The sequence below is a fragment of the Galendromus occidentalis genome, unplaced genomic scaffold (assembly GCF_000255335.2).
Source record: "Galendromus occidentalis unplaced genomic scaffold, Mocc_1.1 scf7180000077501, whole genome shotgun sequence".
Taxonomy (NCBI): Eukaryota; Metazoa; Arthropoda; class Arachnida; order Mesostigmata; family Phytoseiidae; genus Galendromus; species Galendromus occidentalis.
In genome coordinates this window covers 1,164,164-1,183,983 of record NW_003805489.1, presented here as the reverse complement: position 1 = coordinate 1,183,983, position 19,820 = coordinate 1,164,164, and the positions used below count along the sequence as shown (strand labels likewise).

Sequence of the window (19,820 nt, the reverse complement as noted above, 5' to 3'; positions counted from 1 at the left end):
CGACGAGACTCATGGCTCAGAATTGCCCTGGAAACTGAAATCTCCAGAACCGCGCGCCTCCGGGGCTGGGTCAACGACAGTCCGACTCCGGAATGCGCTGGCAGCCTCTGCATTGTTATGATGATCGATTTCGCACCAGCGGGGCCTAATGCGATTTCGGAACCGACTTGAAGAGATCGATTGTATTGCGCGGTGTTCCACTCACTCCAGCCGGAAAATCGCGGAAGATAGTCCGGCACGAATCGCCTGATCGCCTCTTCCTGGGTCTGGATTCTGTATGATAGCGGTCTCTCTTCTTTAGCCCCAACGGGAAAGGCAGGCCTCCTCTGCGCCCCTTGTGAGCAGGCCCGTATCGACTCAGGTCGGTAGAGGAGTGCAGCTCCGCGCTTAGCAAGTCATCTCCGAACGGGATGCACGAACTATTTATAATTATCACTCTTATCATCGATCACAGCTGGAAATTCGTTGATTTTTTTCCGAGTGTGAAAAGACTTGGTTTCGGACGGGGTTTGCAAATGGCGATGCGCTTCCATCCCAAAAACGTAGCTGACGAAGGTCGAGCCAATTGCCCTGATGGTACAACTAATCCGAAGAAGGATCAAAAACGTCGGAGGAATCTCTGCCGCAAAATCGTACAGACGAGCAAGGTAGTCCCAATGTTGTCATAGCAAATTGGCCCTCCTGTTTGTTACTTCAGTATTCATAACTGCGCGGGATATCGTCCAGTGGTTGCGTCTCAGGTGAGCCGCGACTTGGGGCCTGATATCCACCGAATCTTCGTTGAGCCCGTCGTCATCCACGATCGAGTGTCCCCACATCGCATTCGTCCCGCTTGAGGTCTGGCCGGGGTAGACAGAAGAGAGAAGAACTGCATTACGAGGCGTAGAAAGACGAGGAATATGAGCTCTTGTATCGTATTGTGCCTACACGATACCTCGTGAGCTCATACTCAATGATTGAATCATTGTTCCGAACCCCTTATCCCGATCCTTTGCGAACATTCTCTGGTCAGTACACTGTCATTCTGAAGAAAAGACATCGGAGGAAACGATAACCCGTGGATGCGATTCCTCGGGAGTTGAGTCATTGTCGTGGCAATCCATATTCCACCTGTTCACGGACAGACAAGGCACCGCTGCAAATACTTTTGCGCCGAACCTGCGACGAGGTCGAAGCTAAGTAATGATCGAGTCGGTGCCACGTCAGACTTTTGTGCGGGAATCTGATCAGCCTGTCGGAGGAGGCGTGATTCGGTTTGCTGTAGTCAGTATTCATATGCGTTTTGCCTATTATCGCTTCAGAGATATGTCAGATCCATCTCGAGGATATATCTCAATATAAATATATATCGAGACGCGTCCGCTCATGAACGCTCTATCTTCAGCCAGTGCGCTGACTAGTGCGCTTGTAATCTATTCTTGAGGCGGCATGTATCATTCAAGAGGGCCTCGAAAATCTCAACTCGAACGGCCGAAGTCGAAGATCAATCTTCCCGTACAGCCCGTGTCGAGCAGAAACTCGAATCGTAAGAACCCGCCTGGCTGGCAGAGGGACACTAGGGACTCGTAGGATGAAGGATATCCATATTGTGTTCAAGGAATATACATTCGCCGACGGCTCCAAATCACTCGAAGGATTATTTTCATGGTACGAGTTTGAGAAGTGGTCCAATCCATCCTGCTCGGTGCTTTCTCGATACAATCGCTCTCTGGCTCCGTGAAAACGCAGGTTTCCCTTCTCAAGTGAAAAGTCGTGGCAGAACACTGAGTACGGCAAGAATTCGCGCGACAGTATCAGGCCAGCATTCTGGAATTCCATCCCGGAGATCATGTCCGTTGGATACTCGGGAACTGAGGGTTGCGGAAATGAATATCAGAAGTGCCTTGCTTAGATGATGTTGCTGTTTCCGGGGGCGAATCCCAGGGATTACGAAGTCACCTCACGAATCCCCCTGGTTCTTCGACAAAAAGTTTCATTCGGATCTCGGATCGCCATGTTACCGGAATCGCTCCCGGAGAGAGCTCTCCCCCTACGGGGGAAACGTATTCCATAAGAACAAGACTGATTCTCTCGCGCAATCAAACGCTTTTCTCGTGTCCAGCGAAGCATCGGCCCTCGGTTGCGGGCGGGTCGGGAGGTTCAAGTGGCATGGAGAGTTTCCTCACCGATTCCGTGTGTGCACCTCTGTCACGTCTGAGTGAGGACGTGTACCTCGACCGGTGTCCGCGGTACGCGTCATACAATTCAAGCGCAGCATTTGAAGGAGCTTGTGGTCAGGACCGTCAAGAATCCACGTGCTTCGCTCGGCTCCGTGGGGATTTCATTGGATTGGACCATCTTAGGAATATGTTTCTTGCCCGGCTCAGTTGACTCGAAGAGAGTTGCGTGATCTCGGAGCCCGAACGTAAGCGTGATTTTCGGTCATTTCAATTAAGGCTCAGCTGTCAGCCCGGGAATCTTCCCTCGCTTAGGCCTAATGATGCTCATGACGCGAGCTTATTCCCCTTCGGCGATCTCGGAACCACGCCATAATCTTTGGAAATTCTTTCTGCATGGAGAAGAGATCTCAACGAGGATGGTAAACCGAGAAGATCCGCCAACGGTACACAGTCGTCTAATGAAATACAAGGTCGTCATCTGTCAAGAAGATCTGGCCGAACTCGAGATGGTCGAATCGGCAGACGAAGGCTATTCTGAGGGAGAGTTCGAGCGATTGGATAACAGCGCTTACCAACCGGCCAGATACCTACAGAACCCACAGAAAACGCTGGAAGACTTGACCAACGTAGCAGTTCTTTCGAAGTTGCCTGAAGTACCGTACCCATATGAATTTTTCGCGACCGACATTTTGCGTGAATGCGAGATAATGAGTGCTGTCGTGAAGCTCAGCAAATTGCCGAGTGAGTTGAACGCACTGTCTTCCGACGTCGAATCGCTCCAATAACGAGAGGAAAGATCGCCAGTCGAGTTCGTCGAGCCTTTCTATGATTGATTTCTGTCGCTCGCTCATTTGCACATAATTTCTTCATCGAGGAATGAAGCTCAGGATTTCCTCCTCCGGTCCCTCTATGGTCCGCAATCCTGAACCGCTTCCGCCCGAATCCCTGAAGGTTTGACCTCAGGCAGATTCGCGCTGAACTCGTTCCGCTATCAACTGACAAAGCAATATTTGCAATTCCTCAGACGTGCTGTTCATATACGAGCTGAGTGGGACATGTCAATCGCGGCTGAATCGTTTCATGAAGCGCAGCTACCCCGACGTTGCCGTTAGACTCATCGTGGCACCTCCTCCGGATCGCTACCGAGACGACTCGACGGAAATGATATTGCGAATTTTCGCGAGACACGATCGCAACAAAATGTCATATGAGGTTAGTCGAGGACGCTCCCGCTCGCGGCAAGCATTGACTCCCGACATCGCAGGGATCTTTTCCCTCCAAGTCCTCGTATGTCGGTTCCGCTGATGATGTCTCATTTGTGCAGGAACTCTTTGAAGAAGCTCTGTCCAGCCACCTACTGCTCACGAAGGACTTCCCGTTCGACACCGAAAGGCTGAACGAGATCAACCGCGATGGCTTCCACGGACTTCGCTCGACATTCACTTTGCGAAGGCGGAATCTGAATGAACATCACAGAATGCTTTGTATAAGTGTACGCCAGCTGGCGCCGCTCGTTCACCGTATGATCCAGACGGAACAGAGACATCTCGATCAGGCTTTCCTTGAATCCTTGGAAGAGGAAATCCGTAATAGTGCTTACGATGTCGCCGAGCTCCCCCACGTTGCTTTCGCAGTAGATGGCGAGGCTTTGAAGAAGCCCCTGGAGCATCTCGTGACCTGTGTACCAGGAGTCGAGGTTCGTGAACTCCCGAGACACCCATGTATCACCGCAGCGTAATGGGGGCGGTTTCGCAGCAAGTCCTGCGAAAAAAAGTTGATATATTGTTCCTCTGAAATCTTCTGCATTCCTTGAACGCAGGTGGTCTGGACAAACGACAAGAAAATTATCCGCAAGCTGGAGCTACCCGAGCGACATGCAGATTTGGCCCCGCGAGGTCTCGCGTCGGCGGCAGCCACGCAGGATCCCCCAGGGCGCCAGGAGCAGGATATTGTCAAGAGTCTCTCGGACATCTTGAAGGTAAGACCCACACCATGAATGATGCTTTGAAACAGTTCCGACCTCCCATCTGGAACTTCAGGCCTTTCGAATCGTTGTCTTCTGTCTTTCCATCTCGGAGGCTTAGTATGGAGGCGGCGAGAGGTTCACAGATACCTTAAAACGCGATTTCTGATTTCCAGAGACCGAATAATCTATACATGTCGCTCGGAGAACTAGAGGGCCAGCTTGGTCAAGTGGCCACCAGACTCGGACATGGTTTACGGCAGTTCATCACCGAACGGCCGAAACATTTCCAGGTGGGGAGGGGCTTCCCTTCAGGAAGCGAGAAAATCGAAGCCTCGGAGAATCGATATCCATTTTCTCCCAAAACTCTGGCCTGATACTCCGTCTAGACGTAATTCGTTCATATTTCAGATTCTTGGTGAAGGAGATTTCGAGGTGGTGACGCTCAGCCACCGTGCGCAAATTAAACGCGTTTGCAATGATTTGCAAAAAGTTCTCAGACCGATGAAGCCGAAATGTATCTCTAGCGCCCAGATCGCTACCGCGTTCGCGCAGCACTGGAGGACTACGAACGACGCAGAATGGCAGAATCGGAGATTCAACGTAGAGGATTTCGGGGTCTGCTTCCTGGACGATCTTCTACTGACGATTCCACAGCACTGGGGAGTGAATTGCAGCGAGTACGTTTCCACCGAAGGACAAGTGATTCAGCGAAAGTACGGAACAGGCGAGGAGGACGTACCAGATTTCGTTCCTCAAAGCGGTCGGAAAATAATCAACGCTTGGATTCCAAAACACGTACAAACCGAAGAACAGAAGAAGAATCTCGCTCTCCTCAAACAGCAGGTGAGAGCTCCTTGCGAACCTATTCGGCCATTGTAGCATGACGCACGAATGCCTTCCCTCACGTTCGGCAGCCCTCGGTCCTAGTCCCCTCGAACACGCTCTTCTTGCAGATTCTGAACATCTTCCGTGGCGATCCGAGCGCTGACGTCCTGATAAATCATCTGAGAGCCGAGCCGAGGCTTCACGGTCCAGAAAACGGCAACAGACTTCTCAGACTCGCCGGTCTCCGGGCCAATCGACCCACTCCTGGCGGCATTCACCATCGAGCTGAGCAGAGGAGCGAACAGCTAGCGCTCCCGTGTAATCTCTTGCTGGAAGAGAAGGCTTTCGTTCCGCTCTATCATCGATTCTGTGGGGAACAAGTGACCTTGGCGAACTTTGGTGTGAGGGACCTCTTCGAGCTATTCGATAGCATGTTGGACACGTTCATCATCAAGGGCGTTGCCCCGAATCGCACGATAACTCTGACACAGGATGCCAAACTCGAGATACTGGAGCGAAGAGTAATCGACGTCCTCCGCAAGTCTGGTCATCCGTTGACGGAGAGCGATCTTTTCCGGCTCTACGTGAGCGAACCGACAATGGTTCCGTATCATAACGCGAAGGAGATCAGGGAAGCCGTCGACAAGAGTGCCTTCATACGAGAGATTCTCGTAGGGCAGAGACTTATGTACCAGGTGCCGCATTTCTTCAGCTACTCGAGAGCTGTGGCCGGGCGACCCGACATCGAACACGTTCTGATGAAATTCATGCAGAGTTACGCGCCACTGGAGATCGTCACCATCGAAAGGGAGTTCACCGCCAGAACCGGTCGACCTCTCAAGAGGGTTGTCATCGAAGATCTGAAGAGCACGGGCGCTATTCGTCAGGTTACCGGATCCGAGGAACTATATGACCTACATGACATTTGCCGGGTGGTTCGGAACCTCGTGTTCAAGATGAACGAAAACCCAACTTATATTTACACCGTGAGTCTGGCGCTCGTATTCGATGTTCATACGGCCTTCGACCGAATCCCGGCGTCCCCTCATCTGGACGAAATTCGCTCTTTCAGGTGGAGTCGCAACCCTACCTTAATGCGAACCTGACCCCTACTTCCGTGGCTACACTCTTGGCTTTCTCCGGGGACTACACGTTCATCCCGCCGAGGGTTCTGTTGGAAATCATGAGCGACTTCACGCTCAGCTTCCAACAGGTCGGCGAAGTTCAGTTCAAGCTTCAGCCTGCTCTGCAGATCTGGACTCCGCCGGTGGAGGTCGTGGAAAGCGCCCAACCGCGTCGCGGGAATAGAGGAGCTCAGATAGCGCCTCGGGGCCGTCAGAATTATCGATTCTCCCGGAATCCGAGGAATAATAATGACAGGCATCACCAGAGACGGCATCACTAGGGCTTAAATGACGCACACTGAATCTCAGGCGCACAAGCATCCACCGGAAAGCTTGAGGTCGGGGAATCTTAAACCTGTGGTAATGGTGACAAAAAGATCACTTCATTACCGCAAAATCTGGTGAATTTACAAGTCATCGTTTTCTTTCTGGTAAGAGAACCAAGCGAAGCCACGTGTTTCGGGAGAGCAATCAAAAAAAATGACTGGATAGGCTTTGGCTTAAAGCACCAGAGGGATCTTGGGTCGACATTTGTACCGACCCACCTCTTCGCCGGCCGGCCAACCATCCATCTATCTATCTAACCGGCCTCGTCAGATCTAGGCTGATCACCCTGTAGTAGGAAAATCGGCGAGGGAAAGATTCCCATCGAGGAGCTACTGTGCTCCATAAGCAATTCCGAGACTCCTACTGCAGCTGACGAGGCTATCGTCCCTCAGATCGTAATTTATTTGAACACCGAATTTTCATTCAGAACTCACGAGGATTTTCGGATCTCTGCAGCCCGGAACCTGCCGTTCCGAAATGCAGAATCCGTACCCTAATCAGCTCAGCGCTGGTTACGTTCTCTCGATACATTAGATTTATGGTCTACGGGGGACCGGTGAGTTCAGTTCAGTTCAACTTAAGTACTGATTCGATGAAATAGGATTGAAATTCCAATGGTGAATAGAAATGGAACAAATCATCCGGTGACGAAACTTCTTACCAAATAGGATGGAAAATCTTTCATGACGTTGGTTAATAGGAGTGGAAGTGAGCGAATCGATCCTTGCGGGTCCTTGCCTCCGTCTAGTCTTCCCTAACGGGTTTCTCCACGGAGGGGCGCTTGAAATCTTTTTACTATTGAAAATATTGGTGTATCTACTTTAAGGAATTTCACAATGATATATATATATACATTTATCGTTTGAACTAGAGGAATACACCCAATCGAAATGAGGATGATCACCGGCCTTTCGGAATTTAGTACTGAGAATTATAGATTTGGACATGTCGAGAACCCGCGTGGTGGGTCGCGTCAAGTGATTCCTTGGAGCGATTGTCCTATACAACGCTAGTCTCGAAGCAAGGATTATCTTAAACTAGCTAACGTGTTAAATAGTCTCATTATGATATCTGTCAGCGTTTTGCGTCAAGCAAATGCTCAAATGTCAGATATCTTCATTCGTGGTGGGCGATTGAACTGCCTGAATCAAAAAAATTTGTGCTTTGAATGAAGTGCTTTTTCAAAGAAATCTCGACTCTTTTATTCCATGTTCTGAGGCTTCGAGTCTTCATTGGTTGGGGGGAGGGATCCAACCTGCTCTCAGTTTGTTCATGTGTGCGTCCGTGCGTACCCTCCCGAGCGAGCTCGGGATTCTTTTCGAACGATCGCTCTGTGAAATGTCTGCTCCTAAGGCGATCCACGAGCAACAGGGGGATTTCCACCCGATGCTCCCTTCCTGACGTATCTGATTCTCTATTTCGACGCCCGGGATTGCAGTCTTCATATTTAGTGGCGCGACGGGATCTCGAGAAACATCGGAGCGACCTCGGAGGATTGATGTTGAGAGGTTGCGAGATGATGCGAATCGTATCTCCGTTAAGACCACTCCATGACCCCTCAGGAGTTGATAGCCATTACGATTGTTCCCAACCACAAACTGCTGGTTCCGCCAGGCTCCCTGAGTCGGTGCTCACTTCGGGAAAAAGTTTCATAGCTCGTCGCGAAGTATTGGATGTTCCAGGCCCAGCCTCCGAGCGTCGGCATCCCTCCGGGGTGCCGGGGTCGATGGATGGACATCCCTCGATGTCTCGTCGACATCGAGCGCGTGCGCTGCGGCGCCTTTCCGGATATTCATGCGAAGAGCCTCGAGGGGTGGAAACGTCCACCCTTTTCCTCCGCGTCTGTTATGATGGGCTTCCTTGAGGAAGTCACGTCGACAGACCAAGGATCATTATCCGCCGCTCGCGAAAACTCTCTCCGCACCAATTATTCACGATAACCATTTTACAAGCACATGTACTGCGAGACATCCTCGACCTTGATATGCTTCCATCACTTCCTTTGACATTCGTTCTACGAGATATTCTGGAACGCTTGTTGATGGTGCCGTTCACAGCAATTTGTAGCTCCTGACCGCCGCCATAGGGTGGGTCTGACAACTTCACTTCTTGTTGAAGTCGTCGTCAACAACGTGCTGACGCTCTCCTTGTTTCTGCCGTCGTCGCGCTCATAACCGCCAGCATGTCGGATGACCGAGTCGTCAACTTACTCTTGGCTACCAGACGGTCGTGGTCGCATTGTTTCGGTCGGACGTCCTATCTCAAGGTTGTGGGGCCGACGGGTTGGGTTCACCAAAGATCAGGGCGCGCCCGCCTCGTCGTCGTCGTCGATGTTAACTTTCACTTCGCAGTCGTTGACGTCCATCCGTCCGTCTATCCGTCGTCGTCGGCGTCAGCCGTTCGCACTGTACTCCCGGACAACAACGCTCCGGGAGATGATTCGAAGAAGGAAGGAAAACTCGGCAGGACCGGCATTGTGAAAGATGTCGACGTATTTCTGGGCAAAGCCCGTCCATATGAATTGTTAACAGAATGGCGGTCACAATAGCGGTGGACTTCTGACTTACGCCAAAATGATCGTTGACGGGTATTCCACGGGAGGGAAGGCCGAAGTCTCATTCGGAAGCCTTTTTACGGTTGTTAGTGGATGCTCTGCTTTCCGCTGCCCCTTCCCTTGTCGTGTTCGACGTTTGACAAATTATCATACCGACTCTCCAGACGAACCTTGTCATCGTACAGAAAATACTTCGGGCAGGAAAGAAACGCGTGATCCCAGACTGGGAGGATCATTGTGAGCCCCGGGAAGCATGGAAACAAAAGACCGACCAGAATTGTCTTGGTGAGGAAACTTCGGAACGGACCGATGCTCTTCTCAGGCTCACGGGCTCTCTGCGCTCCGGACCCTCCTGGTCCTCGCTCACTTGTTGTTATTCAACTTGTTCAGATCGGGATCTCTCCCGGATTGGCGATATTACGCTCAGATTAAGCGCGATTGGCTCAGACGAATTGGCCGAGTTGGGCCGGGACCGTCGATTCGCACACCGCCTCCGATTTGCAAAGTTTCAATCTTCTTACTGTCCCTTGGATTTGCACAACCCACCGTGCGGTATGAGAATTTGATTACAATCGCTCTGAGGAGTGCATTGTTGTCCCAATGAGTTGGCGAGAAATTCCGCTCAAAACGAAGAAGCGGTTCACTGAGAAGATGGAAAAGCTTTCTCTGAAAGCGAATGTGAACGTGGAATTTAATTGAAGTATTCTCCGGAGGCAGCGGCTCGGGTCTTTTCCCAACGATGAATTGGAGAAAACAGGCGACGGAAAGAAAACACGGGACGGAACTCTTGACACCCTTCACACAAACATGAGACGTACTCACTCTCAGGCAATTTGGAAGACTTGTTCACGGAAGTCTCGAATATCTGCGGCCGGCGCCCCCCGAATACGGCCGACGAGGGGCTTCGAATGGAATAGGTTCTGGTTGTCCCCATTGGAATGATCGAGAAATTCCGGAATCAAAGCCCGGCAAGTGGCCGCTTCCATACCGGGTCGGAATAATGAACTTCACCGACCGCTTCCTCGCAATGATGCTGCAAGGTGTGATTCTACCAAACTTTGATCCAATAAACCGTAAAATAGTTTTGAAGTTCGCTCGGCTTAGAAAACTCACGCCCGATAACGGTTCCTTTGTCGATAAGTCAATCACGACTCGCTTTCGAATCGTTATATCTTTAAGTCTATGGTATTTTCCATTTTTTTTCGCTCCAAGGCGAATCGAGTTCTTTTTCAGCCGACATCGTTTGTATGTCTGAATGAACTGTTTTGAGCGACTCCGCTACCGCAAAAAAGCTAGTTCGTCTTGAAAATCCGTCCAGGGAAAAGTGCGATAATCGGTTCGGGGCTCTTTCTTCTTCCTTCGGTTTCTTCCCACCGGAAAAAATAACTCAATCAAACGCGTGACTCCGGTCACACAGCTTCAACTCATTGATTCGGCGAGCGCTTTCTTGTGGTGTTCAGTAGATCTCATGATGAAGGACATCCTTTCAAACTTCAAAGTAAAGGAATTTTCACACGCACTCTTCTCCGCCGCCTGTCGGGGAGCAGCTTCTTCGCTCTGATGTAATCAATTCTCCGCGAGGAACGGATCAATTCACCTGAGATTGGATTCTCGCGACAGGCTATGAGTGCGGTGAAGCTTTTCGCGAATCGATAGATTCGGGATATTATTGACGTAGATACAGCCGGCCGCGAGCAGAAATTCGGGGAACATTTTCGACAATGAAATTCTCGAGATATTCTGCGTAGACGGGATTCTCGGATCCGAGATCCCGAATCACGAATCGGCGCGGCGCTTCCGTTTCAGTCAATTCTAGATAGGCCGAGGGGAGACAGGGCGACAATCGGAAGGGGGCTGGGGGAACGGATTCAGCAGAGCCCCCATGTGTCAGCGATGCCTCCGCGGTGCACTTCTTCGCTTTAGTAGGGGCGCGAAGACTACAGGGAAGTGCGCTTCGAAAGATCAAAGCGCAGTAGAAATAGAAAACCTATGTGTAAATCGTGTTCGTTCCTTGGATCAATATCAGGACCTGATCATAGGTGGCCTGAATGATACGGAGCCGCATCCCAAAGTATACGGCTCCCAAGTTCCGGAAGAGATGAACACGCAGCAAAAAATTTCAGAATTCAGAGTGGGAATCCCTCTGCTCGTTGTATCATTGTACATATTCAACTTGACCACGCACTGGAGGAGGAGATGCGCTATCCGTCGCCACTGGTGTCTGGGGGAGGGCGAAGACCGCGCGCGGCTCTCACTGACGAGCGGATGAGCTAAGTTACCAAGCCAGCTCCACGAAAGGACTTCGTTCCGTTAGTCAGACGTGATCATTATTTAGCTTAGGAAGCTTGTACAGTTGAAGAGAAAGTCAAGCGCGCCCCGTGCGCGACAGCGGATTCAGAGCTGTGGTGTCGACGGTGTACCTGAGGAAAATTCAAGCCGTGGGAACTTCCTCGGATATCGAACTCTCTACCGGTACGTATCCCTATTCGGCAAAAAGATATACCGGCCGAGTGCTCAGTGCCGAGATCCGGAAAATTGCGCTGCGGCTCCGGGCGCGCTCGAGCACGCTCCGCTAGATCCTCATCCCTACATTGGGACGACAGAATCGAAGCTGATGAAGAGGCACCGTTTACGCGCTCGAATAGGTAGGCCATCTCCGTGCCCCATCCGCCCCATTGAATACGAACGGGTTCGGGACTCCCCAATTGAGAGGCCTCAACCGCCAGTTCCCCTCCTGTTGATACAGGACTCAGATATCGATTCGCCCCCGCCCCCCTCGAAAACCTCCTGGATCCTGCTCCATCACAATCTACCAATGAACCATAGTCCCGTATGAGCAGACTCATCGTCCATCCAAGCAGAACCGATTCTTCGGCTTAAGAAGGCCAATATCGCGGACTGAAACGCTCCGCGAGCCACCTGAGCTCCCCGAGCGGCGCCCTTGAGGGGCGAGTTTGGCGCACAGAGGAAACGGCAGATTTTCCGGGAAATCCCACAATTCCAGTCGAGAATCCCCGAAACAACGGGGTTCCTCTGTGGGAAGGGACCGCGCTCCGGGCTATCGCTTCGAAGGGGCAGAAATCCTATCTAATCGCTGCGTTTGGAGGGGATTCGAGAGGCTCCTCACCAGGGGACCTACGGTTCCATTGTCGGGGGCAGCTCTCGCTGAGCGATTTGCTGACGGAAGCTGATCATTGGCTAAAGCTTCAAACTTGTTGCCGAGATCACTTGAGCTTGACAGTTCAAACGCAATTGGCTCGAATTCCATGGTGTCATACGGGGAGCCATGGAATCAATGAGACCATTCCGATTCAAGTTTTCAAACTTCTTGCTCCCGAGTTTGGATCGGCTGGGAGCAGTCGGAGCATCGCAAGCGACATTTCTCCTTCATCTGGGGGAGAGATTCCGACTTCATATGGTGACTTCAGCTTCTCAGCTAGTCAGTATCAACGTGGATTTTCTGCTTGAGGGAAACACGAATCCGGACGAAATCCGACTTTCGCCAGAATCGATTCAAACTCTGGAACAGGAGCATCCTCGCCGCAATCCGTCGGAGAATTCTCAAACATTCCACCGATGATCTGAGAAGCAGCGGGAATATGACTTCGAAGAAAGAGGTGTTCCCGTTCGGAAGAGCATTCCCCGTAGAATTTTCGGTCTTTCCTTGTCAGCAGCCCATGACTTCCAGCTGCTTAGAGAAGATTGACTGGCTTTTGTCCGAGTTGTCGGTGCGGCGTTTAACCTTCTCGACTTTGAGCGTCAATTTCTAGCGTTACGTGAACGACACTTCCGATCTGTTTCGAACGAGCCAAGTACCGACCGCTAGCGAGAGCCAAACGAACTTCTAATCATTGTCTAGTTGAATTTTCGGAGTGAACGATACCCCTTTTCCTGGAACCGAGCGAAAAACGCTCTTGCTCATCAGTCATATGCAAATCAGCGCTTCTCTAGCCTTGGGTTTTTATCTAGATTCTCGCGGCGATCGCGCGGGCAAGACTCCGGACCTGTCACCGATCAGTTCAGTGTGACTCTTTCAGCTGGAGAATCCAAACAAGGCTTGGGTTTTTTCTTCGTTCAGAGAGAAAACTAAACGTTCTCCTCGAGAAATGCAGAGCGTGTGGCGTCACAATAATCTGAATGGGGTCGCAAATGTTTGGAGAGATAGCGCAACAAAGCGAGCTACGCATTTTCTCGGCATCAGTACCGAAGATTCCCGTATCTCGCCGTCCTACGGGAGGAAGAAGCCGCCGAAAATTTCGGTCGATCGTTTTGATTCGAAATCGTTTCGAACTCGCTCATCGAGAACGAGCTCATTTCAACACTGGGAAATTTCCAGTGTCCCCTTACTCCGAGGGTTCATATGAGACCGCTGTGGATGATCTGTAAGCACGGGCATGACTGGGGTCTGAGGGTCGGTCGTCTACGGAGGAGCGGTGCTCTCGAATCCCGAGGTTCTTTGAGCTGGGTATCGGAGACACCGATTGGCAATTATTATCGATGAAGTATACTTACGCTCATTCTCCCTTGATAATTTCCTGTGGAGCATGACGCTCAACGGAAAAGATTCACTTCCCCGATCAATGCCCAGCGACCCGAGTTCCGCCCGTCGTTTTCACCGTAGAATAAAATTCATTCTCGTCCGATCGTCTGACCCTCCCGATATCTGTTTCCCGCGTCGCGAAAGCTCGGACAGGACCAGATCATCGCCGACTGCTATCCAGCCAGCTCTTGAGCAATGGGGAGCTAGGTAGGCCGGTCAGCGGCTGATTAATAATCAACACGATTGTTGAACGGCTTGTGGAGGCGATGATGACTATTATGAGAATGGTGGGACAGAGGCTTTGCCTTCATTAGACTTACGGAGTCATAGCGGAGCGTTTTGACTCGTTTTAGCCGCAATTCAGTAAGCCTCCACTGGGGCGCTCGGTCGCGTGTAGTCTCGGCTTTGCTCTGAAAATCGTCGGGATGGATGTCCCGCATTGTGCCAAGGTCGTGTCGACAAATTTCTCACGAACTTCATTTCAAAACTCCCCGTCCGCCGCGTATTGTGATTACGGCAGGCCGGGGCGTCCGACTGGAAAAAGGGAACTCCTAAATTAGATAAGTCGAGACGATGTTTTTCTCTTTCATTTCCCTACGCTGACGAGCCGCAAGTATGGGAGAGCACCCCGCAGAGGTTAAAACAATGAGAATTTCCCGGCTTCTTCTTCATACATCGCTGTACCGCTCGACGTATCGGACGTGCTCTTCCGTACGGATCCCTCGGAAGTTGATTCGTGTAATTCCGTTCTAGACGAGTCTTCCTGCGGGCAAGTCATGTTTCGTTGGAAGTTGAACAAGACGAAGCTCAAGAGAGATCCTTGATCTCACTTAAAAACGTCAAACGTTCTTTCGGCGAGTTGTATGAAGTCGCGAGGTCGATTCCCACGTCCTGATTCTTTAGCCCGGCCTCCTCCTCGGAGAACGCCGCCAATTAGTCGCTTCCAATGATTCCGACCTCAAGTGAAGCCGATACTGATAAGCTCTCTTTTCTGACCGCCCGATTTTCTTGTCGAACGAAGGTCAGCTTCGCAAGTCTCGGGAATATTCCGACTGGGATCAAGATCCTGACCAGGGCTATCTTCCCGGAAAATAAGCGAGGGTAGAACAATAATTGACCATATATCATGAAGGGGGGGAGGATAGCGACGCACTTATCGAATTGTGAGAGTCCTACCGAATTTAAATAGAATACAATTATCTAAACGGTGCGAGAACGTCACATCGCCCGCGGATTTTCTTTCCTTCTGACCTCGTTGAGAGCTAATGCGGCGATATGGTGCAGCAGGTGTACTATTAGTGCTGGTCAAGCCGTCGCCTTCGTCAGCGTGACTTTCTAATGCGACATCTTGCTCCAAGGTCTGTTTTGCTGTGAGTACTGCCCAAGTCAGTGACATCTAGATGGTCCCGTAAGCTGATTTTTCTCCTGCTCATCCCTTGCTTTCTTAATTGGGGGCCCTTCGCCGCTGCAACGTCCCAAGACTGCGACCACTTTCTCGGCTCGCTGGGAAAATATCCAATGTTTTTCTCCCGCGTTCGACGGAGTGGTGCCCGATTCACCGATGCAGGAACATCGCTGGAGCCGAATTTTAGAAACTTCTATTTGCCTGGCTGAGCGAGAGGATTGTCCTGATCGATGCTGAGAACGAAGAATCAGTCGCGGAGGTGAAATTATAAAAGTCTCGGGTCTGTGCCCGGTGAGTCAGGTCGATTCATGCTCCCGGACTGAGCTGTTCTCTGTCACTAGACTACTCCCCTCCATCAATTTGTACTCTTCCGAGAGCGCGTGAAACAATTTCATGGAAGCTCCGAGCTATCGAACCTGACTCGCGAAGTGCGCAGTGAGCTTCAAACCACCGATTGTGACATTGGCAGAAGGATTCGATTCCCACGCCATCAGACGAGCCAACTCTTACAAGACCCGTTTCATAAACTGATCGTTTCTCTCAGACAAGATGTTGACTCTCTCGGAGCCTTTGAGTTGCCGAAGGAGGAGGAGGATTTTCTCTGCCGAAGAAGTTCATCAGACGCACCCGATGAGGTGTAAGGAGAACGACTCAGATTCGAACTCGCCGTGTATGGATACTGCGAACGACAAGATCCCTGGAATTCTGACAGGCTCTCCCTAGCCAAGAGATGTCCTTAGATTTAATGTTACTTGTCGCGGAAGCATAATTGCCGACGTCGCGTCGTAACAAAGCGACTCCTTCCTTGACCTTCCGGAGGTTGACGGGGCATCGAGAGCCCTCCTGCGGGGCTCCATAAAACTTTAACGAATGTTCCATGTTAAGTACACAGCGGATCATAGTTGAATTCCCCACTAGGATGATTCTTCAGGCGAAGAGCAGAGCCTCCAGAGATGTTTTCCGGATTCAGATGCGGCAAATAAAATGAGTATGAGCTTCTCCAACGGCTCGTCTCATTGTTGACTTCAAGAAAGAATCACTTCGCTGCTCCGAATGTGATATTCACACGAGCGGACCTCCCAAGGAGCTTGAGTTGAAAAATCTGCTGGGGGGTCGAACGCGCCCCGCGATAAAGAGGCAGCGCGGCGTAGTGATAAACTGAGAGACTTTCCGCGACGGAATTCCACGCGTAAAAGACCGTGTCCGAGGATAAAAAGATAAGGACCTTGCCGCATAGGACGACAATTCCCCGTTTTGGTACCGACACGAAAGAAGCGTCAAAGCGAGGAAAGGCTTGTTGGCTGCCCTGACATGCTTGACACGTTCATTATCGCAAGTTGTCAAGTGCCTCACTGCGAACTATTCCAGAATGAGCACGGTCATATTCCGCGGACGATGACGGAAGCAACGCCCTGGAGTGATCTGACAGAAAGTCGCGTTCAAGAAGTCGGAGCTAACAAAGACTCGACCGAAACGACCGGAAACGTTTACGGTCAGGGACTGGACTCAGATAAGAGATAAGACCTTCGAATTTTTGCAGATTATCAATGAGCCGAAGATAGCGTTCGGCCACCCGGAGATGTTCTGCGTTCCTATAGGCTTCTTTGTAGTGAGCTTGCTGGTGAGTAGTCTCGGAGGTGTCCAGGTGAACAAGGGCCGATTTCCCAAGGGATATTATCGCCAGTTGAGCGCTCCTACACTCACCGAGTCCGAATAATATTTGTCAAATGTGTGCCTTAGGTTGTTCAGGGGAACGCGGCGCCGGAGACGATCATCGGTGAAAATGGCGAAGTCTACGTTGCTCCTCCTCCTCAACTGAGCCGATCACTGCAGAAGAAGTTCCCGGGTTCTCGGAAACTCCATCCCGCTCTCCTACCGCGGAAACATCAGGGTAGGCTGTCGCGTACCGCGAACGACATGTCCCATGATTCTCGTGGGTCTGCTCCTTTCGGAAGTATTCTGCCGCCGAGGTGAATGATCCACGGAGCTCTTCAGGAGCTGCCAAACTCTTCCACAGCGGAGCGAATTAGTGGGCTCGTTTGTCGCAACGAGCTCCCACTGCGCTTCTCTGCGGAATGACCGTCGTTTCTCCGGTGTCGTTCGTCGCTCGTCGGGACGGAATTCATTTTCTGACGCCCTTTTCCCCCGACCACCATACTTACATGGGCTCGGATGACGACTGTGAAATTCTTCCGTCATGAGAAATCCGCGACGACGACTTAATATCCGTTGCTCAGAGACAGTTGTCGCTAATTTGGTCGAGTTTCCCTTGTTTTGCCGCTAGGCTTGGCATGACCACTTTGACCTCGGACATTTCTGTCGTCAGCGATGAGGCCGTCAGAAGGCTTTGTTCGGTGGTGTGTCTCTGTCCGGTGTCTAACGCTATTACCAAGACAGAGTCAAAATGATACTAACGGGTGACTGGAACTTTCCGAAAGTGATACATCAAGAGAGAGAGAGAGCTGAGAAGCACAAACTAGAAGTATCTGTTTGAGTAGTGCCCCGATTTACCCATCTGGGTTCGTGGCTCTAGCGTTTGACTTAGCCTGGATCCGGATCCGCAGTCTGCAAACATCTTCGACGACGCCGAAGCCCCGGACTAAGAATAATGCGCAATCGTTCGGGACGAGACAGAGAAACCGCAACAATCGTATCGGAAACATCCGATTCCTACGTCTAGAGACCACAGAGACGATGATTAATTCTTCCCAGTCCATAGGTCTGAGATAACTCTTCGGTTTGCTCCCTTCAGCTGCTCTCGTGCACTCGATTGCCGTCTCTTCACCCACCAAGGAGAACAAGGACTCTGTCGAACTCGATAGAACCGTGGAGGAGGAACTCTTCTTGCCCGAGCAAGACCTAGCAGTACCAAAGCTGCTAAATGTCGACGTGCGTTGTAATCGAAACTCGCTCGACGTCATAATGACGTTCGATGCGGAATTCCACGGTAAGTTGAGGAAGCCTCAAATTCTCATAGAAAACCCTATTTCCAGAGATTGAATATCTTTTTGCTCGAGAATGAGCTCAGGGCGAAGTCGCCCCCCAGATGAAGATCAGCTCGAATGTGCACCACGCCTGGGAATATTCGATTTTTGCAGGTGTTGTCTACTCGAAAGGTCACTATTCGGATCCCAACTGTCGATATCTCCGAACTAATCCAGAGACCGGACCCAACCAACTAAAGTTCACGGTCTTCGCCGATAAATGCGGCACTCGACTGGTCGATGGCGGCAAAAACGGAGAGGCTTTCGTTGAGAATACCGTCGTTGTCCAGAACACGGCTGGAATCCAAGTGAGACGCAATCTGAGGAAAATATGAAAATTCTGAGCGATACGTGCGGAACGCAGCAGAATTCTCGCGCGCGGACTCGGGCTAACACGTAGCCACCTCATGGAAACTGTTTCTTTCTCAGGCCGCTTCGGACACCGCACGAGCTCTCCGATGTCGCTTCGAACGGGACAACATAGCGCGGACCGTCTCCTCATCACTATCGGTCGATGTCCTTGACGTGATTTCTGTCACGTATTCGGGGGACTCCATCGACTCGTACATGGACGTTCAGCTCGGCAAGGGCCCGTTCCACGCAAACCCGGTGAACGGTCCGGTGAAAATCGGCGAAACGTTAACAATGGTCGTCTACATTCACGGGGACGACTACGACGTACACGTTGCCGATTGCATAGCTCACGATGGCGATGTGAACAACGCGATCCAGCTCAGTAACCACCATGGATGCGTGAGCAAACCGAAAGTCATGGGTCCCTGGCAGAGAACCCGGGAGACGCTGACCACAGGAGCTTCGGCGATCGCTTGGGCCTACATGGAAGCCTTCAAGTTCCCCGATAAACTCGAAGTATTCTTGGAGTGCAACATCGAGATTTGTAAGTTCCAGTGCCATGACGACCCGAATCGATGTCTCGTCGGTCGGAAAAAATCAGCGGCGAGCAGAAAGCGGAGAAGCGCCAACGATCCATCATCCGGAATTCCATCGAACTCGACGGCGACGCTCCGTAGACTGAAAGCTCGCGTACGCAAACAGAAAGAGATAGTTCAGCCCGTTGAAGCGGAACCGCCCGAGGACCCTGAGCCCGATACCGAGGAGGGAGAAGAATTGGCCGAAAGTGCTCATCTGATGCGGGGAATCCGAGTCGTCGCACCCGAAGACAGCATCGAAACCTCGACGGGGCCGGTGCGCAGTTCCACTTTCGTTGCAGTGCCATCAGCGGACAGGCCGAGCGTGATCCTCGCACCTCATCCCCAGCCGAACCAGCTGTGCGTTTCGACGTCAGGCTTCCTGTTCTGTGCGTCGCTAGGAGTTCTACTCCTGGTCACTTTGTTGCTCACGATCGTTGGTCTGTATCTCCGGATGCGACAGCTGGATCCTGAAGTTCAATTGATGACAGAAGCCGCGATGGCCGGGACAATGCAGCGGCGTCATGTCATAGCTTCGATATCTGCTCGAGCCGGACAGGGAGCACCTCGCAGAAAAGGAGACTTCTGAGTGCAGATTTTGAGCCAGAGCAGCGAGGAACGATCCATCAGTCGATCATTTTATCGTTCGCCGATCTGACTCTCTGAGACGGGAGGAGCGGGTCGTCGCGGACGTTTTGTTTTGAGACAGGCCGCGACCGGTACGAGCCATAGCCGAACCGTGTGCGCCCGGTGGGCACCGATCGACTCGTCACCTGTGTTTTTCCTCGATCAGCTCACCTAAACGAGGATGCCCGAGCCTGCGTACAGCGTAGTCGTTGCATGAGAGCGAGAAGTTTCGCTCGGAGGAGTCCGAACTCCTTCGCAATGATTTTGTGGTACGCGGAACGCACACTTACGTAGATACGAGCCGGACTGGGATGAATTCTCCTCCCATGGGAATGCTCTCCCTCGATCATTCGAGAAGGGGAGGGGGCGCAACTTCGATA

The 19,820-nt window shown here is 51.5% G+C and overlaps 2 protein-coding genes across 2 annotated transcripts; both read left to right on the top strand.

Annotated features, from left to right (window-relative positions):
* The first annotated feature begins 2,243 nt into the window (after window positions 1-2,243).
* Window positions 2,244-7,581, top strand: Marf1 (meiosis regulator and mRNA stability factor 1-like protein). The gene is made up of 9 exons (XM_018640814.1): window positions 2,244-2,404; window positions 2,562-2,900; window positions 3,184-3,371; window positions 3,484-3,855; window positions 3,979-4,137; window positions 4,299-4,415; window positions 4,534-4,968; window positions 5,079-5,936; window positions 6,023-7,581. The coding sequence occupies exons 2-9, from the start codon at window positions 2,576-2,578 to the stop codon at window positions 6,353-6,355; spliced, it is 2,787 nt and encodes a 928-aa protein (XP_018496330.1). The 5' UTR covers window positions 2,244-2,404; window positions 2,562-2,575; the 3' UTR covers window positions 6,356-7,581.
* Window positions 7,582-16,211: 8,630 nt separating this feature from the next.
* LOC100900037 (uncharacterized) lies at window positions 16,212-19,402 on the top strand. The gene is made up of 6 exons (XM_018640808.1): window positions 16,212-16,232; window positions 16,441-16,521; window positions 16,641-16,791; window positions 17,653-17,847; window positions 17,999-18,192; window positions 18,314-19,402. Exons 1-6 carry the CDS (start codon window positions 16,212-16,214, stop codon window positions 19,400-19,402), a joined length of 1,731 nt encoding a protein of 576 aa, XP_018496324.1.
* Window positions 19,403-19,820: the final 418 nt, after the last annotated feature.

Excerpts from the sequence above, each read along its gene's own strand:
- LOC100900037 (XM_018640808.1), top strand. The coding sequence starts at position 16,212 with ATGCTTGACACGTTCATTATC. Across the intron at positions 16,522-16,640 it reads TCTTTGTAGTGAGCTTGCTG|GTTGTTCAGGGGAACGCGGC; the intron begins GTGAGTAGTCTC and ends TGTGTGCCTTAG. Across the intron at positions 18,193-18,313 it reads AGAACACGGCTGGAATCCAA|GCCGCTTCGGACACCGCACG; the intron begins GTGAGACGCAAT and ends TTTCTTTCTCAG.
- Marf1 (XM_018640814.1), top strand. The coding sequence starts at position 2,576 with ATGGTAAACCGAGAAGATCCGCCAACGGTACACAGTCGTCTAATGAAA. Across the intron at positions 4,416-4,533 it reads AACGGCCGAAACATTTCCAG|ATTCTTGGTGAAGGAGATTT; the intron begins GTGGGGAGGGGC and ends TTCATATTTCAG. Across the intron at positions 5,937-6,022 it reads ACCCAACTTATATTTACACC|GTGGAGTCGCAACCCTACCT; the intron begins GTGAGTCTGGCG and ends TCGCTCTTTCAG.